Here is a 23,735-nt window from a genome sequence, read left to right as displayed (position 1 = left end):
CAGAACTTTAAGACAATGCAGCACAAAATAATTGTTGTTATTCTATACAATTGTTAACCTTCTGATATGACTCCTTAAGGATTCTCTTGCTGCAACCTTGTATTCTAAGCCTATCCCAAAATTAGTTCACATGATATACAAAATTGTGAACATCAGCCTTTAGAATTCAGCTTATTAAGTTTATTATATCTATTATTATAGTAGTAGTACCAAATTTTAAATCTTAGACTAAGTATTGTTAAAAAGACACGGGCAGCTGGGCACTAGGGATGGGCAAATAACCATTCACAAAAATTTGCTCACCAGCTTTTTAATTTGTCATGAAAATTACTTTATGGCTTCCATTGATCCCCTGTCCCTTTTCTGTGAATTTGGTGACAGTGCTATGCTCAGCAGGTTTTGTTTTAACCTGTGCTTTTAAAATGTGGTTTCTCAATAGTTCTTTAACTTTAATGTATAGAAAAATATTTTTTTTTCTATACATTTCTTAGGATATATTTCTTAGGATATGTTCCCCCAAGTCTCCCTGCCTGCTCTCCTTCCTCCCCAGCAATGGTAAAGGCAATGCCATATTCCATGACATTGAAATTCGCATGACAGGCAGCTTTAGATATTGTTTGCTTGACCACGCTTTACCACTGATTTATAAAAAACATGAAATGATTAACTGGGAACATGTTTCCTTCAGTTCCCCATATATAATTGTTTAGCCCAACTTTTGGAATAAGAGGGTTCTATAGCGGATGCCAAATTGCCTTTATTGGCCCGTCCAAGCCAGCTGGCTGTAGTTCTAAGGCCATACGGTGCAATATGGTTGGAGCAGAGTTTTGCCTCCACAACTCTGTATATAAATTTGCCAGTAACACCACAGACCTATTCCCTATTTACAGCATAATGCTCAGTTTCTCATAACATAACTACACATGGATAAGATAAAAACCAAAGATTTTAGAAATAAATATTTTTTTATTGAAACAAATGAATTGTGTGTTATTTTTGTATAAATCATTCTAGTTCAAAGTATTTATTCGGTTATTGTCAGGTTGACCGATTCATGCTGATAAAGACGCTTTAGAAGATACAGGCTTCAATACAGGTCTTGAATTATTAAAGCTCTCCAAGACTGGTAAAGATGGATTGTCATGGGAGAACCTGGGTGATCCACCCAATCTGTAGGAGATTTCTTTTGCTTTTTCTTCAGTCCTATACTAGATCTATTCTAAGCATTCAGGTTCACCCAGGTTTCCCCCCGATAGTCTATTTTCTCCAGTCTTGGAAAGTTTTAATAAAACAGGTGCAATGTGTAACCATTCTTTTCTGGCACCGATTATGTTATGCAATCGTTGTACAGCTCCAGTCTTGGGTTTATCACTTTAGATTGAGCTCATGTCCTGGTAATAATGTCCTCATTTTCAATGTTGGCTCTAACAGATGCTAATCATTGCTCCACTATATTATATCACTGTGGACACCCCAAGCTTCTACATAAATGGACACCTCACCAAGAGGCCAAGTACAGGTAGTCCCCGGGTTAAGGACAGCAGACATACGGACGACTCCTAGATACAAAGGGGGCTCCCTGGTGTTCAGGACAAAGGCTTGTTGGAGGGAGCAGAAGAAATGATTTGCTAAACACAGCTGAGGTTGTGAGTGATCGTAAGAGCCGAGCTGATCTGTAGCCTCTTGTAACTCTTTCATGACCAAGACAAACTCTATAGTTGTTTCTTTTTGCATATCAAAGCACAGCTTGCTCCAGAAGTAATGAATGTCTAGGCGCATAAAGATTTTATTTTATTTGCTTTGTTTATGATTAACTCAGTGAGGATTTTATACAGTAACTGACATCACACTGCCTAATAATATGTTGAGACAAACATCTGTCCTAATTGTATTTATTAAAATAATGTACCTGCTCTGACATTAATTCAACTTAAGAACAAACCGACAGTCCCTATCTCATATGTAACCCGGGGATTACCTGTACCGGATTTCTGGTTCTTGACCCCTGGCTTCCCCCTTGTTTATGACTTTTCTTGCTTTGACAATTCTTCCACCTTAGTGATTTGCAGTTCAACATCCTCACCATTAGAGGCTCTGGAGAAGACCTGGTTACTGCCTAGACCCAGCGTCTTGGTCCTTCTCAAGGCTCACACCATCTCTGTGGAAAATTTAGTGCCCCCTAGAGGTCATGTCTCTCCAAGCGTTACAGGATTAAGGTTGTGATTTGCTTTGGGTATGCAAATTAGCAAGAAGAGAGAACCCCGGCTCATAAGGTTTAGGAGTACAAATGTTCTTTGCAATAGACCCTTCTTCCACTGCATAGGCAGCCTTACTTTACTTTCCTGTTGAAAAGAAATAAGGAGAATAAACAGGAGGATTACACATGCAAATGGTCAAGGTTTAAGGAGAAAGAACTCTGGCTTGTGGGGTTTTAGAATGAGAATCCCCTTTGTGTTCCTCTCCCATGTGTCCCATGTCTCCCTATGTGTAAATAAATCAATCTCTATATTGTGGCTCTTCAATTAAAACTTTGAACAGAGCACATTCACCATAGCTGAATCATACATTGCATTTTATTCAGAAGTTCACATTGTCACACACATAACTCTAAACAGTAATAAACTCCTTGGATAAACTTTGCTTACTCATTGGTGAAAATGGGAAGCTTCTTCTTGGCCGAGAGCCCGATGATCTAGTTTAATTATTGATCACAGTGTGGATGTTGAGTAATTCCCTTCAGGAACTTTTCTCAGAAACAATAGCTGCCAAAATAGTTTTCTTTGAAAGTACAAAGCTATTATGTAAACAGTCATGCTGCCGTGTTCGGTAATGACCGTTCCAATGAATATGGTGAATGTTGACATTCTTTTTAACATGGAAGTTAAGGTAATTCTTATTCATTGCTAGGTAAGTATAGGAAACAGATGTGAAGCTGCAGCTGTAAATAATACCATGTCAAAGCACACGTACACCATTCCTGTATCTACGTGTATTCAAATTAGATTTAAAGTGTAAATCCAGCACATCCAGCTCAATTAACTACAATCTTTTACCAGATAGAAAAGGTAGGTAAATCTCTTTATTAAGGGCTCTGATAGCCCTCAGACCTAACAAGGGTTTGCACTCTTTTCACCTCTATTGGAGAACAAGGTTTTTGGCTTGCCGTACACTTTAGGTGAATGTTTGTTTTGCCCAATCACTGCAAAGTAACGTCTTCCTGTGCCATGATGCTCTAATTGCTGTGGGGATTGAGGAGGAAATTGATGTTTAATGACCTGGAGCTTGAACAAGGCTAAGGACTTTCTTCCCTCAATAGTGACTGTGCAAGGTAGCCAATTCTGAGCAGGCCATTGCAAGTTTCCAAACCTGTGATCTGGGTGAAAGAAGAGTAAGTCTCATGATCTCCCATGTCCAGAATAATGTCATTTGACTTGGTGTTGTTACAGTAATTAGATTGCTGCCTAATCCCTGGAAGGCATCATAACCCTAAAAATGAAGCATGATACTGCCTGTAAGAATAATGACATCAAGGTGGGACAAGATTTACAGTTGACAACAAACTCTTTTGGTAAAATGGAAATAAAGCTGCAGGACCTCGTTCCCTTGCAAGACACCACCATCTTTCTTTTTGGATTGTGCTAGGTGGCTGGAGGTTATTTAGGTGGAATAATCTCGTGCTCTTCCCATTATAGACATTCAACATGTGGTTGCTGCTCTTCCAATAATAATCTGTGTTCATTGGAAAACTTTTATTAATTTGCTTCATCACTTCTGCTTGATCTTGCCAGGTGACCTGAAGTCACTTAAGTGGATCGATTGTGTACTCTTCTCCATCTAGACTTCCATTGTGTGGTTGCTTCTCTTCAAATAATGAACAGTGGTTTGGAAAACTTTTTCTTAGTCCACCAACCATATTTCAAATCAAATCTTAGCCAGGTGGTGAAAAAACTGAACTGATTTTTTTGTTATTTCCTCATTTTGATCCAAAGGTCCAGGCAGAACCAATATGTGGCATCCTTTAAAGACCTCGAATGGCCATTCTCCCTAAACAAAGTAGTCATAGAGGTCAGAAATGTTGGCAATGCCTTGTTCATCTACGTATGGAAGTCATTGTGGACTTGATAAGAGTTGAATTATAATAATTTCAATAATTTCATAAGTCCACTTGATTTCCAGAACATTACAACTGAATAGTTTATGGGGAGCTCAGGTAGACGTTGCCTCTTGCATGGACATGGAGGGGACATGATAACATTTGGAAGTCTACACAAAGAAAAATCCATTAAAGGAATACAATGCTTCTGATTATTCAAAGCTTTCCAAGACTGGAGAAAATAGACCATCATTTGGAAACCTGGGTGAACCAGAAAACCAGGATATAGACTGGTCTATTTATTCCAGTCTTGGAGAACTTTAATAAATCATACCCGATGCAATAAAACACTTTTTTTTTCATTTTATCATTTCTATAATATAACAAGCAGGTTTTTCTGGTCTGTCCAAAAACATTTATAACCCAGATTTGAACATCACAAACAATAATATTGGTAAAGGAGGATACCTCTTTCCTAGTACGTAGGTTGGTACAAATACATTTTTATCAGACATTCAACCTCTTGCAAACAATAGGGTCCCCTCAGCTCCTCAGAAAAAGTTAAATACTTCGGTTGGAAAAAGACATCAAGTTCAATCCAGGTAAATAAACAGATCCCAGATAAAACCCTATAGACATAACTGATCCAGAGGAAGGCAAAAATACACTTAGGAACCCTGGGTCAAAATTCCTTTCTGACCCCATAAGGCAATCGAATGTTCCCTAGATCAACAGTCTATGTTGTTTTTACTTTAAAACTTTAATACCCGGTTATATTACTAAATGCAATTAATAATGAAGCTTTCATAATGAACCTGCAGAATAACGCTAGTTACAGGAACAGCAATCTGTCTGTACAAAACCATAAATGTTACAAGTGTACATTATTAAATTCCTAATATGTCACAACAAATAATGGAAAATAATACCTTTTATCATTCACTCTACCCTTCGGTTCCTATCCAGTAACCTTGCCGAGGCTAAGAAGAGGCTAACAGTTTGCTGCAGCCAGGAAGAAGCATTCCTCAGTCTCTTTTCACTAATTATAGAAATAAATATTGTAACTTTGTAGCAACTCATAAAAACGAGAACCTAAAGCAGAAGCTGAGCTGTTATTAGATATTTGTGGACACAGCCAGGAACTACTGATTCCGGGGTAGGCATCTCAGTGCAGAACATATGATGACCCTGGATGAAGCCTAAACAATTATGATGTTCTTTCTCCAAAGAAAAGCAGATAAAGGCATAGTTCAGAACGTCTTGTAGCACTAATAAATGTCTCTGTACATGATAAAATAAAATCACTCTTTGACCAGCAAAGCAAGTAGGGAATTTTACAGAATTATTCCAAAAATTATTGGTACCTATTTGTCCTGCCAATGGTAATCTCCAGTAGGATATTTCCCATTGGCAACAACTATAAGATATAGGAAGTTTTCAGGAAGTTTAAGCTAGCAGTCCCAACCTGCTTTGTATGCTATAAAAGCTCCAGAGAAGGTGAAGCCAAATACAGATGGCCATTCTTGGTCAATAATCAGGGAGAAGGATCTCTATCACCCCATGAATGATGCCATTGTTATGGATGTTAATGTGGACTTGTGTGTCCAGGTGTTCAAGCACCAAGGTGTAAGAGGTTTGCAGATGGATACATCATTATCATTCAAGTTCTTGTATTTAAAACAAGACCAAAATCCAACCAACATGTTTTGGTGGGCATCTCACAATGCATTTGGAATATGGATGTGGCACCTTGAATTGAGTCGATGTCTTTCTATAGAAGTCCCAACCAGGATTCAGTGTTGTGATTTACATATATAGCTGAGTGACTACACGTAGGTAATTGCTCAGTTTGTAAAGAATGCACACACCTTTCTTCCTAAAAACTCTCCTGTCATTACTTATCTCCTGTCATTCTCATTTTACTTAGTGCTCAGCCTGCTGCAGAGATGGATGTCTATCTGCTTCTACCTGTCCTTCTTCTACATGTGGTCACCTTGTTCTGCCCAGTGAATGGCAGCAACGATACTGAGGGTAAGTACTCAAAAAGTGGTCAATCTAACTATAACAGATCAAAAATCTTTATTACCAGCTATGGAGAGTGGTGGTGGAAGTTATAGAAGATAAAGTCTAATTCTTTCCTAGCAGTAATTGGTGTTGGTTAAAGATAACATTGGCAATGGTTCGATGATGGACTGTCTGTCCTGTGGCACTGAGAACGGGGGCAGAAAGCTTATCCAATCCTTATCTGATAAACATCAACTTCCTAATCCATGTTGGTGGCAGTATGGTATATGAGAGAATTATAATTAGAAAATGGGCAAATTCAGAGTACTGGTACTGTCTGAAGGATCTAAAGACCCAACAGTACATGGGGTGACTGGTTACGTTTTTATAGACAATGATGGAGGTGAAAATGGCCATCTCTATCCTGTTCAGTAATAAGGAACTGGCTTTCTAGAGAGGTTCAAGTCTGAATTCTAAGTCTTACACCAAAAGGGCTGATTTCTAGCATTGAGCTTACTAAGAGTCATGTTTACATGAGAAGAGGTGAGTGCTCAGGTTTGGGTTACAAGGATGTTTAATGTCATGGTACTTGGGGTGGGGCATTGCTTTCAGGACCAGAAATGTATCTACAAAGAACTACCAACTTCCATTTTCACCACTCTTTTCTCCAATCAGCTACAAATTCCCGCTTATAAGGATTAATTTAGTCATCTCACCAATGAGTATGAGGTGGTTAATATGTTCTTAACATAAGAAGGGGTGGAAATCCTACTTTTTCACATGACTTTCTCTCTTAAACCTTAACTGCTTATATAAGCTCCAGATTATATTTGTTTGTTTTTTTTAATTAATGCCCATATGTTCTTCTTTTATCCAGGTTCAGAACTCATTTGGACCATAAACTCATCTTATGTTGAATATATAATTTCTTCAAAAAATCTTATAATCTCTCCCAGCAGTTGGTGGTTGACGTGGTTCGTACCATGGTTCTGTACTGTTGTATCAGTTTTGGCTCTTCCTCTCAATATCATGGCAATCTTTATTTTCTTAGTGAAGATGAAGGTCAGGAAGCCCGCAGTGGTGTACATGCTGAACCTCGCCACTGCAGATGTCATCTATATTTGCATCTTCATCTTTCGCATCGTCTACAGATTCTTGGGAAACAACTGGCTTATTGGGGAAGAAATGTGTCAATTTGTCATGACCAGTTTATACTGCAACATTTACTGCTCTATCTTGCTTATGATGAGTATCAGCGTGGACCGGTTTCTGGCCATAGTCTACCCGGTGTGGTCTCTCTCCTGGCGCACAGTTAACCGAGCCTGGCTGGTTTGCGGCATCATCTGGATAATCTCAATGGCGAGCGTTGTGACTCTTCTCATCAACAGGCAAACCTTTATGCTCCCTGCACTAAATATCACAACTTGTTTTGATGTGTTGGACTCAAACGTTTTTAATTACTTTTATTTTTATTATTTCATTCCTTATCTTATTATTTTCTTCATCTTACCTTTAATTGTTACAACATCATGTTACATTGGAACCATCTGCAATCTCTGTCTGCCACATGCTGGCCACACGCTCCGCAGATCTCGAGCCATCTACCTGACAGCGATTGTACTTTTTGTATTTGTTATTAGCTTTGGTCCAAGCAATATCCTCTTTTTAATTCACTACCTGCAGATGTTTAGGTACAGGGATGACTCTCTGAATTTTGCATACATCCTTACTGCTAATATGAGCAGCATCCGGTGTTGTCTTAATCCTCTTATCTACTATTACGCATCCTCTCAGTTTCAGACATATATCTCCAGCTTGATATGTTGTAAGAGAAAAGTCAGGAACAGAAAGATTAAAATTGCCATGGTGATACCCTAAAAGTATGTTCAGTATAACCAATGCACAATATCACCAAAATATAAATATATGGCACGGGTTTGCCTATGTAGAACACACTCAGAAATGAGCAAGAAGGAAATGGAAAACATCACCTTCACATCACGTTCTGGATATGCCATGGGCAACACTCCACAATTTAAAGCCAACCAGTGTCCAACCACAGTCACAGAGCATAGACGTATATTTTCTAAAGAATGCACCAACACATGTTCATCAAGTCACTAATAGACCAGAATGTCTGAGTTCTATCCATACAGAACTTTGTAGGGTGCAGACAAACTTTTGTTTTCATGACTTCTACCCAGAAACCGGAGCCAATTCTTTCAAGAACCATGGCCATTCTGCTTCAGTATTTCCCCACCAGTCTTCTCCATTTCTGAACCAAGCTTAGCCTCCTAATTCCAGTACTCTACTACTTAGCAATACATGAAGATAAAGGTAATTTGTTGGTATCTTCTAATAAGAAGCTAAAACCAGGATACTCTGTATGGCTTGAGGCAAAACTTGAAAACAAATAACACCAGGACCAACTGAACCAATATCTTTGGCTTCCAAATATACTACTTCTTGTGCACTAAGAACTGCGGTTTCCAGTATTGCCCTTGCCTGTAGCCAGCCAACTTAATGGAGAGAAGGAGCATCCTTATATAGAAAAGTGTGAAAAATGAGTACTGTTCTAAATGTGACTGAAGAAGTGGAAAATTATCTGTGGAGCGTGTTGAGTAAAAGTAAAAATAAGGGGAATATACTCTATTTCATACTATAGTATTGGAGTTCACTGTTTAGTTGTGTTATTTGTTTAAAAAATTTGTAATTGTTTATATTAAAGAAATAATTGTCACTTTTAAATTTAATTTGGTAAATTTGCCTCAAAGTTGTAATCATCTCTCAAATTGTTGCAAAGTTGCCGTTTGAATTTGTTGGTATGGCTAACAAGATGTTTTAGAAGATGAAAAGACATAAAAGTGTCTTATGTTAGAACTCTCTTTTTATAGGTTTGTGATGGTGGCCTGGGCTTCTTATATGTCTCCTGAAAGATACTTTTGCTTCTCTCTACATAATCCATAAATAAAGAAAGCAAAGGTAGGGAATATAAACTTCTTTACACCAATGTTCGCATATTTGTTGACCCTGAACTGGGGAAGTAGAGGTGGGCACCACATAATGATGAGAAAGTTAAGATAAAGTCTACGTAAACAGCTATCTGTGGAGAAGTGGGTTGCCTGCCAAAGGTCTAAAATCATTACTGTCAGTGCAAAATATGAGCTTTGCTCGTTTTAAAGCAATATTTCTCAAACAGGGTTTTGTAAAACCCTAGGGTCCCTCTAAAAGTTGTTAGTGGTTCCCTGAGCAATGAGCAATTTGTCCCTCCACTGATACCAATGATATTTTTGGCTATCTGTAAGGGTGTAAGGGTGTTGGCCCAATGGCCAGCAATGTAAAAGGCATTCTTCCTACTGACCACCACACTAATATACTGTGAGTTGTTGATATAGTATTTATAGCAGATCCCTTAAAACTTGAAAACTATTTTAAGGGTCGCCCATTGAAAAAGGTTGAGAAAGGGTGTGGGTCTGAATGGGGGGGCAGTGTATCGCTCCTTTTCACTGAAGTGTTGTGTTACTGTAAACTACTTCTGTAAAACTACCAGTGTAACATTAATAAATGTATTTAATGTATTCTTTACACGTGTGTGTGTGTATTTGTGTATGTTTTAATCATCAGGAGCTTTCTAGAAGGCTTGCACTGAAGATGCCTAATAGGTATACATTTGTAGGATGTACCCTATATACTTGAATATAAACCTTACTCAATATAAAGTGAGTTACATACCATTAGCTAGAAAAAAATGAAAGCTATATCAACTAAAGTTTACACCTAGGGCACAAAATGTGATCATCAAAGCACGTTCAAAATAGTAATCAACATTAAAGCCAATTAAAATCATGTGAATAAATATAGCCTAATTTAAAAAACTTTAATTCCAAGGGGAAAAATATATGTGCATTTTTTTCCCTTTTACAGGTTAAAGAATATTGTACTTTTTACTTGGTAATGATAGGTTACTTGCTCCTAAATGATCATTTGTGCATTATTGTAGATCATCAGTAGATGGCAATATGTCATGTGTGTGTTACAAACGCCAGCCGGCCTGATTTAACAAGTGCGCGGAAGCTCAACGAGCGTATTTACGCGCCGGTATATGAGGTGTATTTCCGCAAGCTGTAGTCGGAGCCGGAGCCTAGGGCTAGTACACTCGCCTACACTTGCCAACCAGATTCCTGCCTAGATAAATGAGCAATAGGGGTCACGAATCTGCCAATTAAGGCGATTAGATTTCAGCTGCGAATTGGCTTACTCCCCTCAGCTTGGTAGTGGAAGCACATAAATGTGGATTCCTCCTTTAACCAGAAGCAATATCCTCCATGAATGTTGCTTGTAGCCAAGCCCATGACATCCGAAATCATAGGAAGAAATGGGCAATCTTTTCAATTTGAGGAACGATAAGCAATATGGTCTAAAAAAATCCTCTTTGCCTATTTCTTCTATAATTTCTCTTTTCTATGTATATGTATTTTCTATGTATATATTTTCTATGTATACCTAAATACATACATACAAATATTTATATACACACACATGTATGTACATACAATAGTGCACATGAAGCAAAACAAACATTATAAACATAAAATAAAAAACTTACCGGGATGAGGATCCTTCTCTGGAAAATTTTTCAACTGATAGAAGACAGTTCACGAGCAAATGAAGGTTCTGCCTTAGCACACAACTATGCGCATCCAACAACTGAGTTTTAATAAGCCCATTGTGCTTTTTTAGCCAGTCAAATAAATCATAGAAGGGAACTGCTTAAAAACAAGCATATTTGAATTTTTAAATTGTAGGTCTGGGGAGATTGTAAAAAAGATCACATAAAAACAAACAACTACAAAACTTTTCAAAAAACTTTATTCAAAATAAACCTATTTGCTAAAAGGTCACATTAACAAAAAGACACCACACAGACACCACTAAATTTACATGACAAAATTAAAAAAATAAAAAAACACACATGTAAACCCACACTTCCATATAAAGTCAAATTAGTTAAAAAATGGCCCAACAAATATTGCAATCCAAAACTACATAAGCATTCTCGTGCCCGGAAAATAGCTTGATAAATAGGTTTTTGATGTCCAATTCCGGATCGCGCTTCCAATTTTGCATGGTGAATCAGCCTCCCCGTCCCAAACAGCAAGCGTTTGTTATAGACTTTACATGAGGAAACATCACCATCTAGTGTTATGACCCAAGCATAAAGTAATATCTTTCTAATGGAATTTTCATGTAAAAAAAATCATGGCTTTGAGTCCTAGTATATATAGTATTTGTAATTTTTTACTTACTGCCCATTATTAGTTTCTTTATGTTTATTTTCTGAAAAATGTGCTTTTTCAGCCAATAATTTTAGCACAACATTTTTAGAGGTAATTTATTTGGGTCTCTTTATTCATTTGGGTCTCTTTATAAGGTCCTTTGAGGCACCAAAAATATTTTAATAAAAGTTTTCTGAGTGTCCTGATTTTGGCCTTATTCCAAGATATCCTAAAATACCACAGATTCTCAACAAAGTGGTCTGTTCATAAAGTATTGAATCTGTTATTCCCTGAAACATTCTGTGGTGGCATACCATCCAGGTCCATGGGGTGTTTCAATGGCAGTAAAATAATTCTCTGTGAATGTCAGGTTCACTGCTTTACAAATAGACCACAAGGATTATTAGTTAAACAATCCCCAAAAGGTCATTATTTTTACAGAAAATTGGAGTGATTTTTTGCCAATTTTATAACAAACATTTTTAATAAAAAAAATTAATAAAAATAAATATATCAGATGCCATGCAAGGTTAAAATGAAGCATCTAAGTGTATTATCTTCAATATATCCAAATAAAATATGATGATCATGATATAAAAATAAATAAGACCCCGGCAACCTGCAGGTTTATTTTTCCATTCCTTTCTCTCCCAACAGGTGGGGCTGTAGATTTATTTTTACACTATAGAGTTGACTTTGGTTGAGTATGGCTTTGCTGAGTTTCAGTTAGATAAGAAAGAGAGTGGCTAGACCTGGACTTGTCCTTTAGGGTCTTCTACAAGGTCACGGGTGGACTCATTGGGATCCTATTCTTGTTGTGCACAAGCTGTGATTGCAGCTGCTTGGGAATAATTGCTCTTCAAACCACTTCTGCAGTTTACAAAGGGGAAAAACTTCAGCAAATCTATTCACTCATCTCCATTCCTTCTTAGACATAATTCACACTTGTCAATGTTGTGCTGTAGTTACTACTTCCGCATGCCAGGGAACCGCCACCTCGGATGGCAGCTCAACAGGGATTAAATGGGGGCGGCTCACTGCCGCCAGCTGTCCAATGTGCAGACACTGATTCTTTAGGAACCCGCACTGTGGTGCGAATGTTCAAGCGGCTGGCACCTTGCAGCTGTAGGGGGTCGCTTGATTCCGAAGGGAATTTCCATTGTCCAGAAGCTGGGGTGGCTAAGAAGTAGAACAGGGAGAAGATCTTTTTATGCTATTTTGAGGGCAACATTGAAAATACACAAATCGCAATATTATCTTGTTTTGGGGAAGAGCCTTAGGTCTGTTGTGTCAGCCCATTTTTCATTGAAGTTAATGGAGTGGAAAGTTGCCTGGAGATCATTTACTTTTCAGGATAAACAGTGCTGCTGTTAATTTGGCCAAAAAACTTCTTGTAGGTCTGTGGGTCAGTGAACCTGACATTCACCAGATATTCTCTGTTGGACAATCTTCCAGGTCCATATGTGTTACCACTCGACCTGCAGCAACTTGCAGCATCCTTTCTGCATCTATTTCTGCATCCCCGGCACGCTATGCACAGCTGGAAGGAATTAAAGAGTCCTGCAGACAATGAGCAGAATAGTTCCTGCTCATGATTCTATCCTGCTATTGGTGGTTGGTCCTATTTAAGCTTCTAGGTTCTAGTTGTTGGAACCTCAGCGTGCTATCCACTATTCTGCACAGCATGTTCTTATTTTGGATTTGGACTTTTCTGGATTTTTGATTGCTCTGACCGGTTCTACTACTCCACCTTGTCTTCCTGTCTGATTAGCCATTACTACACCAAAGCCATTTGATCCCTGACAGCCCTGGTGAAGAGAGCCTGAGGGCCATGACCTGGTGACTTCCTTGCAGCAACGTAGTCCAGTGACTACTTGGGTCACCGGCCCATCACTCCTTGTGGGGCGCTCTGGTGAGGACCAGGAGCCACGTAGACCCCACACCCCAGTTCACCTGCCAGAGAGCAACCTGTAACAATGTGTTTTTAATAGAAGCAGTTGATTCTTTAGTGTTTTGGGATCCAGGACTGGAACATATATAGTGCACAACTTTTTGTTTAGGTGCCCATACTACAACAAACCGTTCAGGTTGTTGACCAAGGATGACAGGTAAAAAGAAGTAGCTGCAAACAATGCTCCACTCTATGCCAATCTAAATGACTTTCCTGTGCATCCATTGTTACGGAGGTGCCACGGTGGAGAAGCCCCCTGATGTCACAAAGGTCACAAATCCAACTGAGGTCCGGGGGTTAGTATATAGCTATATAAAAATTTAATTTATTATACTTTTTTACCTGCATGTTTGTTTACAATTATAAAGTAGTGTGACAAATGTGCTAAAATGTACAAAACAATACCAATAACTTATATTGAAATCTTTTCTATTTTTAATTACTGATTTTTCTTTATATTGGCCAATTACAATTTAAACTATTGGCCCTAAAGAAAGCAGTGTTCATCTGTAGGCTTCATATTTTTCAATGAAGCTTCAAGTTCCTGATCTTCAGTGGGGAGCCGTGCCATCATTGGCAGCCAGAATTGAGAGCAGAAGCCAGCACAGGCTGATTCTTCTGATTCAATTAATGTTCCAAAAACAATAATAAAATTGTCCAGTAATTGAATCCAGTAGGCTCATGGCAAGCAACCAACTTTTTGATCCCTAAATGGACACGGAGTGAGCAGAGGTTTTGGTAAATTTTGAAACGATCCAGAAAATCCAACCAGTAGCCCCCAACAATGATGGGAAAAGAAGAATTTCCAACACCCATGTGCTATGTTTTAGGGCTGACGATCAAGTGGGGCCATTTTTTTAAGAGGTTCCCTTTAAATGGCACCTCTTCCCTGGGGCATTTGAACACTTGGCAGAGAAAAACTGAGACATGGAAATCTAAGAATTACTATCCTGAAACCAGTAACAACTTGCTCTGGCTGCCGGTTTTGCAAGTTCCAATTGATTCTCATTTTATTTATTAAAATGGTTTTGTCCTAAGATGACTTTACCCATAGCGTAGCTTAGGCTGCCATCCAACCTCTTCCACATTCTGCCCACAGGGAGATCCTCTGCAGAGATACAATGTGACAAAAATGTTTCTTATAACAAACACGTTTTTCTGGTCTATCTAAAACCCAGCTGGGATTGTTAAATAGAATAATAATTAGAATGCATCCTTGGTAAACGCGTTGCTACAAGACTAATTGTTTTCTAGTATTTAAACTTTTACAAACCACAACTATTTGGAGAACAGTCAAATACACCAATGCAATGTGTGTCATCCATGCTATTAGTACCATGACTGTGTAATATAATGACTCTCAAGGCTCATCAGCAAGGAAAATCAGTCCATAGATTTTAATGTCCAATGTGTAATAATGTCCAAGATGGTCTACACATAGATGGAGAGCCAAAAACCCGGTGGTCACACACATTGCCATTTGACTGTACTAACTCTTTTGGACTCACAAACACTTAAAGAAGCCTACTGCTGGTTACCAGGCCCATGTAATTCATGAAGACAATATCAAATTTTAGTTTTCTTTCCCAGGGGAGCAGAGTAGATTAAAATGTCTAACAAGAAGCTTCTTGGCAAATGGTGGCAGAAATTTCCAGGAAAGAACCCAACTCCTTGATGGTGTTCTCCAAAATCAAGCCAAGCTCTGGTAGACCCATTTTAACTGTTTGTTGTGCATATATTGTATGATTTTGTTAATAAGATTCACTTGCACTATTTCCATTTGTAGGAGACTGCATTGATCTTGCACAATCAAATTGTTGCTAATGTAGCCAGTTCAAAAAGCAAGAGCAATGCACTGTTACTTGTGGCAAAAAAATCCCTCTAGCGGCATTTGGACAATCAAAATCTATTCCAGAAATTTAATTTGGGTATGCATTAGTTTCGGAAACAAACTGTACTGCAGATATATTATTGCTTGGCACTGATTGGTGGATGTCTTTGGGTGGAGACTGCGGTGGACTTATCTTTGCTAATTAGCCTATTGGACATAAGTTGATAAAAGGGTTTGGTCTTCAGAATTATTTGGGTGTCAGGTAGAGAAGACTCAGTAAGCATGTACTCTACTCCTGAAAAAGAGTCTACCAAGGTGAGGGTTGATCCTGGAAATCATCATCAAGATATTGGGTGCTTTGCTGGAAATTTCTAGGAAATTTGTCACCATCTCCAAAGAGATAAAATATGGTGGACATTTCAATCTTCATTGCTTTCTCTAGGAAAGAAAAGTAAAATGTAATATTGTCTACATCAGAGCTTCTCAACCTTTTTACCATGGGGGAACCCTTGAAAATAATTTTCAGATCTTCGGGCAACCCTGGCAATAATTACTATATCCACAACTCTCAGTATCTTAGAGTGATCATCAGTTGGAAAAATATCTCTTACATTGCTGGTCATTAAGAAAAATGTCACCTTTATTGATAGCCAAAAGGATCATTGGTGTCAATTAAAGTGACCTGAGCGTCACCAGCTGCTCATTGTTCATGGAACCCCTAGCAACCTCCGGAGGAAACCTAGGGTTGAGAAACACTGTTATACATGTAAGTCATGAGTCTAATAATCAGAAGTAATCAGAAGCTGGAAGCTACCTTAGAACTGAACCTAGAAGCCACCCAAGAACACTTGCTACAAAAAAGCAGGGTACGTCTGACTTCTAAGATCAAAGCTGCTCTTCCTTGGAAGATCAGAAAGGATGTTTCTCCAAGCGGTGCACAGGGTAGGAAGAACGAAGTCCTTCCCTTTAAATACATATGATAAATAAGATTGTAAAAGTTGTCCAATAGTCATTAAGCAGGATCTCCTACGTTTTAAAGGATGGCATTGTTATAGGTACTCTGAATTTAGTGTGCACCCACAAGTGAAAGACTTGCCCTGTTTTACGAGAGTTGTGCAGCAACAGTCACTCATTGTTCATTAATATTAATATATATATATATATATATATATAGCTCTGTGACCTTACACTTTTCCAGCAGTTCTGAACACACCCTTCCATGGAAAGGATCATCTATCATCATCAGTTACGGGGTTGACACTTTATGTGTTGCTCAGCACTCAGCCTTTGGTGGAGATGGAAGCCCAACCACATTTATCTCTCTTCCTTCTACATGTGGTTACCTCGTTTTTCCCAGTGAATGGCAACAAGAAGATAGCGGGTGAGTACTTAGCAGTGCTATAAACAATTTGATTGCACCAGATCAACAAAATATATCAATAGAGAAAGCTTCTACCTTTACAATGTTCTCATATCATATCCAGCCAGGAAGCCCCTTGCATTACACAGATGCTCTTGGGAAGTTGTGTTGACCACACAAATCAAATGTAATCAACCACGTGTGGCTAACTTCCTTTAGAAACGTTGTCCACAGAGATGGAAAGGCGGTTAGATAATCGACAGATGAAAAAGACTCGTAGCAGTGTAGCAGTAACCAGCCATTGCTCAATGCTCAGAATTTTGGTAAAATTTTATAGCACTGAGCAATTTTTAAGTTTTTTGTGCACTTTCATGCATTATGTGTGTAGGTTTTTTTACAGAACTATACAAAATATACTAATATAGTATTGTACACAAATTCTATGGTTAAAGTATGTGTTAACCTTAACAATGAACTTCTCTCATTGGCTTTGTTAAATAGATCCGAAGCTGATCATTTTCTTTGCTTTATGAACTGACATCTCAAGCAGTGTTATTGCCCCTGTACACTTTATCTCTGTGGACTCCTGAACTAACCCAGCTATGTTAAAAGAGGAAAGTGTTCTGTAGTCATAGAATATTAACTGTATTAGTGTGACAACAGAACTCCTTGATACAGCATTTTGAGTAAGCATTGTCACCCAAGGACAGACGTATATTACTGGTACGATTGCCTGGTGCAAATAAGGGTAAACCAACCAAAAGAGCAAAAACTAATGCCACCACGTGTAAGGACTTTTCATTATATAAAATTATTTTTCTTTAGTGTGATCCAGGGAGACAGAGTATGAGATGATTGTGGAGCTATGAGGTAGAGGTTCGGGAGGAAGAAAGTAAAATGATTATGGCCAAGGGGTAGAGAGGGCAAGATTTGATCATGAAAGGGGGATAGAGATGGGTAGACATGGCCTGACAATGGATCATTGGCAGATATAAAGGGCTGAACATGTTAATGGGTAGAGGAAGATGATTTTTGACTGAAAGGGAGGGAAGTAAAATATTAGAGGGAAAGGAGACATGAAATTATTGCTGGGTGGCTTAGATGAAAAAGAAGTGGTAGATGATTTTGCATGATATAAAAAATTCCTCAAGGTGTATTTGCATCAATGCCATATACTATATAATGGAAACATTCAAATATTTTTTGTTTGTTTTTTTCAATGGTACTTTTAATTTGACATGAATAATCAAAAAGTGAAATTTACTTGGTTTTGCCCCAATGGGGTGCAAAGGATGAATTGGTTTCGATGAAGGGTAGGAGACAGGGATCATTATAGACCAAGTAAATTGGCTGGAGTGTTAGTTCGCATTTAGTTGACTGTCTCTGTAATAATAAAGAGGTTTCCCCATCATTAATATCTAATGAGTATTAGAGAAATACCCCAGCATTTAAAGTCACACAGGTGACATAAGGTGGATAAGCCCCCTTATCCAATCACCAAGGACATCCCAACCATGAGAAGAAGTGAGACTTCTGCCTCAGATTGCATTTTTTTAGGGGGATGACACAGAGGGAAGCTCTTCTAGGCTTCTGTCTTTGATGAGTTACAAAAAAAGCTGAAAATGAAGCAATTGAGTAAATATTACCCCTGAAACCCCCATGGCAGAGGTGCAGGGACGAGGCTGATGACAGCTATAGACTACCATAACTTGGACATTTTGGCTGTAAAAAAACAATTAATTTGCTAGAGCATTCAAAATTATTTGTCTTCCATTCAGACATCTCTACCGGCTGTTTAGCAAGTCAACCCTTCAGCTATGTAAGGTGAACAATTAACATCTGTTTCATCTGTTCATGATGTCTCCATGGGATTGCATGGTGTAATTAGCACAGTGTGGTTCCATAAACATTCACGCCTTTTATTCTAATAATATATAATCAATGTCTCTATTGATCTATTTCATAACACTGTGAGGCTCAGATAAGGGCAACTGAGTTTCCTGGGTGCCTATAAATGATGGGATATGCTGGGTTATAGGAAGGGTTAGTCTTAGGGTCACATGGAAGGGTAAAGGGAGGATTACTGGTGGGGGTCGAAAGAAAAAGAAAGTGGCAAGGAAGATTTCTAAGACGAATAGTTTAGGTTTACAAAATGTGTTAATGCCAGGACTATAGGGATGCATATGTCATGGTTACAGGAAGAGTCCTGGGAGGTGGTATTTGGGAAACTGGGAGTGAGCGGGGTTAGGTATCACAGGCAGAATTAGTGCTAGGAGAACAGGGGGGATTGGTGTACAATTTATGGGGCAGAATCGTGTTAGGGTTTTAGGTTACAGGTTAGGGCTGGAGAAATAGTTTTAGGATTATATGAAGGGTTAGTGTTATTGTTACAGGAAGGGTTGTAGTTAGGGCAATATAGAAGGTTGGTTTGTAGGGTTACGGGAAAGGTTATAGAGAGGGGTGAGTGTAAGGGTAAGGGGTTGATTATTATGGGGGTTACTTGTTAGCGATACAGGAAATGGTAGTGGCAGAGTAACATGGAGAATAATGGTTAGGGCTAAATGATAGGTAAGTGGTAGTATACCAGTGAGGATTAGTGTTATAGTTCCAGAAAAGGTTGGGTATAGGTTTACAGAAGGTTGGTGGTGGGTTTGCATGGAGGATTTTTGTAAGCATTACAGGATAAGTTGCTGTTAGAATTACAGTCCGGGTTAGTTGTAGGCTTACAGGATTGGTAATGTTGGGTAAATGGGTATATGACAGCAAAATGCTGCAAACATAGTTGATTTGGATCACCAATAAGCTACAAAAATTTGAAAGTAGCCATCTAATCAGCCACCAAATTGGAGTCCTGAAGATTGTTTTGGTAATCCCAACTATGTACGTTCCACATTTCTGTTATTCAAGTGATGTTCTTCATGTTCTGATACATATATTCCTAATCTAATTAACATTTTATTTTTTTTTAGGTGTGCAACATATATGGATGCTAAATTTTCAGAACTCAACTTCTATAAAATATAATAATTTTACAGAAAATGATAACATGTCACTTACAAGTTGGTGGTTGACCAAGTTCGTACCATCGATCCACACTGTTGTGTTGATCCTGGCTTTACCTCTCAATCTCCTGGCGATTGTCATGTTTGTGGTCAAGATGAAGGTGAGGAATCCCACAGTGGTGTACATGCTGAATCTCGCCACAGCCGATGTCCTCTATGTTTGCATCCTGCCTTTCCGAATTGTCTACCGATTCATGGGAAACAATTGGCTCATGGGGGAAGGATTGTGCCGTTTTGTTACATCCTCATTTTACTGCAATAAGTACTGCTCCATTCTGCTCATGACTAGTATCAGAGTGGACCGATTCCTGGCTGTAATCTACCCGGTGAGGTCTTCTTCTTGGCGTACAGTAAACCGTGCCTGGCTGGTATGTAGTGGCATCTGGGTCGTCTCATTGGCCAGCGCTGTGCCTCTTCTCACACATCAGCTCACTTTCCCACTTACGACATTAAATATCACAACTTGTTTTGATGTTCAGGACTCTAAAAATTTTGAAGGCTTTAGCTTTTACTATTTTATTGTTTATAGCTTTGTTTTCTTTGCCATTCCCTTGTTTATTATAACTTTATGTTACATTGGAACCATCTGTAGTCTATGTGGAGCAAATATTGCCCGAACTCAATGGAGAACTCGAGCTGTCTACTTGACCGCAGTTGTCCTTTTTGTCATCGCATTATCCTTTGGCCCAACCAACGTCATCTTTTTTACTTTTTACTTGCGGATGTATTACTACGGTGATGACTCCCTGAACTTCGCTTACATTCTTTCAGCCAGTATGAGCAGCATCAGGTGTTGTCTTAATCCCATCATCTACTATTTTGCATCTTTTCAATATCAAGCGTACATGTACAGCTTGTTGTGTTGTAAGAAGACATCCAGGTACAGTAGGACTAGTGGTACCGTGGACTTATCCTGATAGTATGTGCAATATACCAGATATAAATACACAACGGGGTTTGCTTGTGTTTTCAGCACTGTCATAACAAACAACAGGAAGAAGGCAAGGCAGTATCTCATAACCGTCAATCTGCTCAGTTTCGGCAACTCAAGAAAACACCCAGCAGAGGTAACATGAGAGCGGGATTTGAGCCACATTCATTGCTGGTATGTTCTCATTCAGACAACAGAGTACTATCAGTTTTTGTTTTTCTTTTGTTTTGCAATGGGAACCAAGATGTGAAACAAGCAAAAATATGATTTTAAGTGACTTACAAAGATCTTTGCACCATGCACAGTCTGCCAATAAATCCAAGAGAAAATGATGGCTTTTATTGTGGTGCTGTTATTCTCAACATGGAGTATGTTTACCCCTGGGTCTAATAAATTGGATGAAATGGTGAGTTACTGTGCCAGCAGATGAAATCTTTTATATGAAATATATTTACTTTCTCTGGACAACTTGCCAACTCACCTTTCTGATCTTGATGAATGTCCCATTACACACAGCCATGGACTTTGACATAGAGATGGCCTCTTCTGTAGCATTACCACATTCTTCTCCAGGAAGGCCTTCCACCAGACATTGGAATGTGCCTGTGGGAATTTATGCCTATTTAGCCATTTAGTAGAGGGCCTGGAGTTCAATTTACAAAGTTACATAGTAAGTCATGTTGAAAAAAGACCATCAACTTCAACCACTAGGGAAATAAACATATTCCAGATATAAAACCCTATGGACATAGTTGAGGTAGGGAAAAAAAATTCACAATTTGCTCCAACAGGGGAAAAAAAAATTCCTTCCTGATCCCATGAGGCAATCAGATGTTCCCTGGATAAACAATCTCTGTTATCTTTACTTTAAAGCTTTAATACCGAGTTATATTCTGTGTTTCTAGAAATCATCCAGCTTTGTCTTAAAGCAATCTATAGTAGTTGCTAAAACTACTTTCTGAGGGAGTCGATTCCACATTATCACAGTCCTTACAGTGAAGAATCCCTTCGCAAAGAGGGCCCTCTTGTCCTTTGTAACAATCTTAAAGTGAATAATGGGGAAGAGAGTTCTCTATATGGAACATTTATATATTTATGCAGGGTGATCATATTCCCCCTTATACGTCTCTTCTCAAGGGAGAATAGATTCAGTTCAGCTAATCTCTCCTCATAGCTGAGCTCCTCCATTCCTTTTATTAGTTTAGTTGTTCTTTTTGTGAACTGGTGCCCAAAACTGGACTGCATATTCCAGATGTGGTCTGACCAATACTTTGTACTGGGGCGTTTATCCTAAACGTGTTTAGAAGTGTAGAAAACAGCAATCCACTCAAGTTCCACCACACCAATAACTTTATGGAGCTTGTATTCTGCAACGCCACCTAGGCCATGGCCTAGGGTGGCATGACTACCAGGGGGCGTCTGGTAGTCTCTATGTGGAATTGGAACCTTCTGCTGATGGCTGATGAACGTTACAGTAAGTGGATGCACAAAGTGATTATACTGAGGTCCCATAGATCTGTGCAAGATGACATTTGTGTTGAAGGTATCACTGTGTCACTCCCTCTCTTCCCACTCACTCTCTCCATTCTGTCCTCTCTTTCCCCACTTCCTTACTCCTTCTCCATTCACTTTTTTCCTCTGTCTCTTTGTCTCGCATCTCCCTCCACCTCTCTATCCCATCTCTCTTTCCCCTCTTCCTTCCTCTCTCTCTCTTCCCTCTCTCCCCCTGGCCCTCAGTCTCCCTCTCTCTTTCATCTTCTCTACCTCTCCCACTTTGCCCCCTTGTCTCTGTTTTGCTCCACTGTTCCTCTCTTTCTCTCCCCTCTTCATCTCCCTCTCTGTTCTCCCTCTCTCTCTCTTCCTCTCTCTTTCCCCTCTCTTACTCTCCCTCTTCCTCTCTCTGCCCTCACTGTCTCTCACTCCCTTCCCTTGTATGTCTCTTTCTCTCTCCACCTCAGGCACTTGCTCCACTTCCTTTTTCTTTCTGTCCTTTCCCCCTCTCCCACTCTGCTCTCTCTTGATTATTATTACTATTACATAGTATTTATATAAAATGTTAAAAATGTTGATAATTTTGTATTAACGAATACAGATCTGCAATACCTTGTCTCTTTTTATCTCCCTTGAGTTTCTATTTATACCATCTGTCCCTGGCATATTTTTTTACTTTAAGGCAATAAAGATTTTTTTACACCTTTTATTTCTGATATTGCTTATTCATTGAAGATCAATGTGCAGAATGAGTCCCCAGCACTACAGACCGTTGTATTTGGAGTCCCCAATTGGACAGATCAGCCAACAAGACCAGTTCTATCAATTCCTGCTTTGGACCCTCCAGTGGTGATATGAACCCAAATTTAGTTCCTTGTGCCATATAATGCTCACAGGTTGGCTTCTTGGCCCTCTGGTGGCTCCTTGGCCACCAGTGTTACGGTTCCAGGAAAGCTAGGTGTTCTTGTGGGTCGCCCACTTCTTCTGCTAGGCCAAGGTCCCTTGAGCTAGTCTGACCCTAGGTCTCTCCTGATTCTGGGATTGCTGTCTCCTGCTGCAGTTGAGGTGCCATTAAACAGCATGGGAAGAGCCAATCCTGACTAAGAGATGATTGTCTTCATCACCCAATTCTTAGGGGTCTTGATCTGTGACATTGTTGGAAAGAGAGGATAGATATGGGTGGAAACCTTGAAGGGGTAATTATATTGTAGACTGGGCCAACCTGAGAGCCTGTCCTGTCCTAGGCTAATGCCGGGTCTAGTGTGCGATGTTCTCCATGAAAATTCTTGGCCTTGTTGGAGGGACTACCTATTCTTTTTTAAAACACTTCTTTATTGGCAGGAAGAAAAATACAAATAAACATAGACAGTAAACAGCAGTAAACAACATTTCTTCTGCCCTTTCACCATTTTCCAAATTTTTCTCTGACACATTAGGGTGGTCATCAGGTGAAGACGTGTCCAGACTTGTAACAATGGTGCCTTGTTACAGTTCATGAATCGTCTATGTCACCAGCAGAACCAGATTGTCTCTAAAGGCACAACCCTGGACGGTCAAGTGTTTACCAGAGCTTCTATTGGTGCCAATGTGCCAAAGCCCGGGGGTGATACAGAAGAATACAGGGACATATCTAATTTTTTTTAGCTTAACCCCCCTAGCATTCTAATTCTGTCCGTATTTCCATGAAAAAAGCGTTTCTTGCATGTAAATGAATTTTACATTGTAAGACCATCATT

The 23,735-nt window shown here is 39.1% G+C and overlaps 2 protein-coding genes across 2 annotated transcripts; both read left to right on the top strand.

The window, feature by feature from the left end:
• The first annotated feature begins 6,039 nt into the window (after positions 1–6,039).
• Positions 6,040–7,975, top strand: LOC140322146 (proteinase-activated receptor 1-like). Its single transcript, XM_072398761.1, has 2 exons — positions 6,040–6,124; positions 6,975–7,975. The coding sequence occupies exons 1-2, from the start codon at positions 6,040–6,042 to the stop codon at positions 7,973–7,975; spliced, it is 1,086 nt and encodes a 361-aa protein (XP_072254862.1).
• An 84-nt stretch (positions 7,976–8,059) lies between these two features.
• LOC140322142 (proteinase-activated receptor 1-like) lies at positions 8,060–20,494 on the top strand. Its single transcript, XM_072398757.1, has 2 exons — positions 8,060–8,174; positions 19,485–20,494. Exons 1-2 carry the CDS (start codon positions 8,060–8,062, stop codon positions 20,492–20,494), a joined length of 1,125 nt encoding a protein of 374 aa, XP_072254858.1.
• Positions 20,495–23,735: the final 3,241 nt, after the last annotated feature.

The sequence above is a fragment of the Pyxicephalus adspersus genome, chromosome 2 (genome assembly GCF_032062135.1).
Source record: "Pyxicephalus adspersus chromosome 2, UCB_Pads_2.0, whole genome shotgun sequence".
NCBI lineage: Eukaryota > Metazoa > Chordata > Amphibia > Anura > Pyxicephalidae > Pyxicephalus > Pyxicephalus adspersus.
Note: the sequence above shows the minus strand (reverse complement) of the source record. Positions and strands in the feature narration are given on the sequence as shown.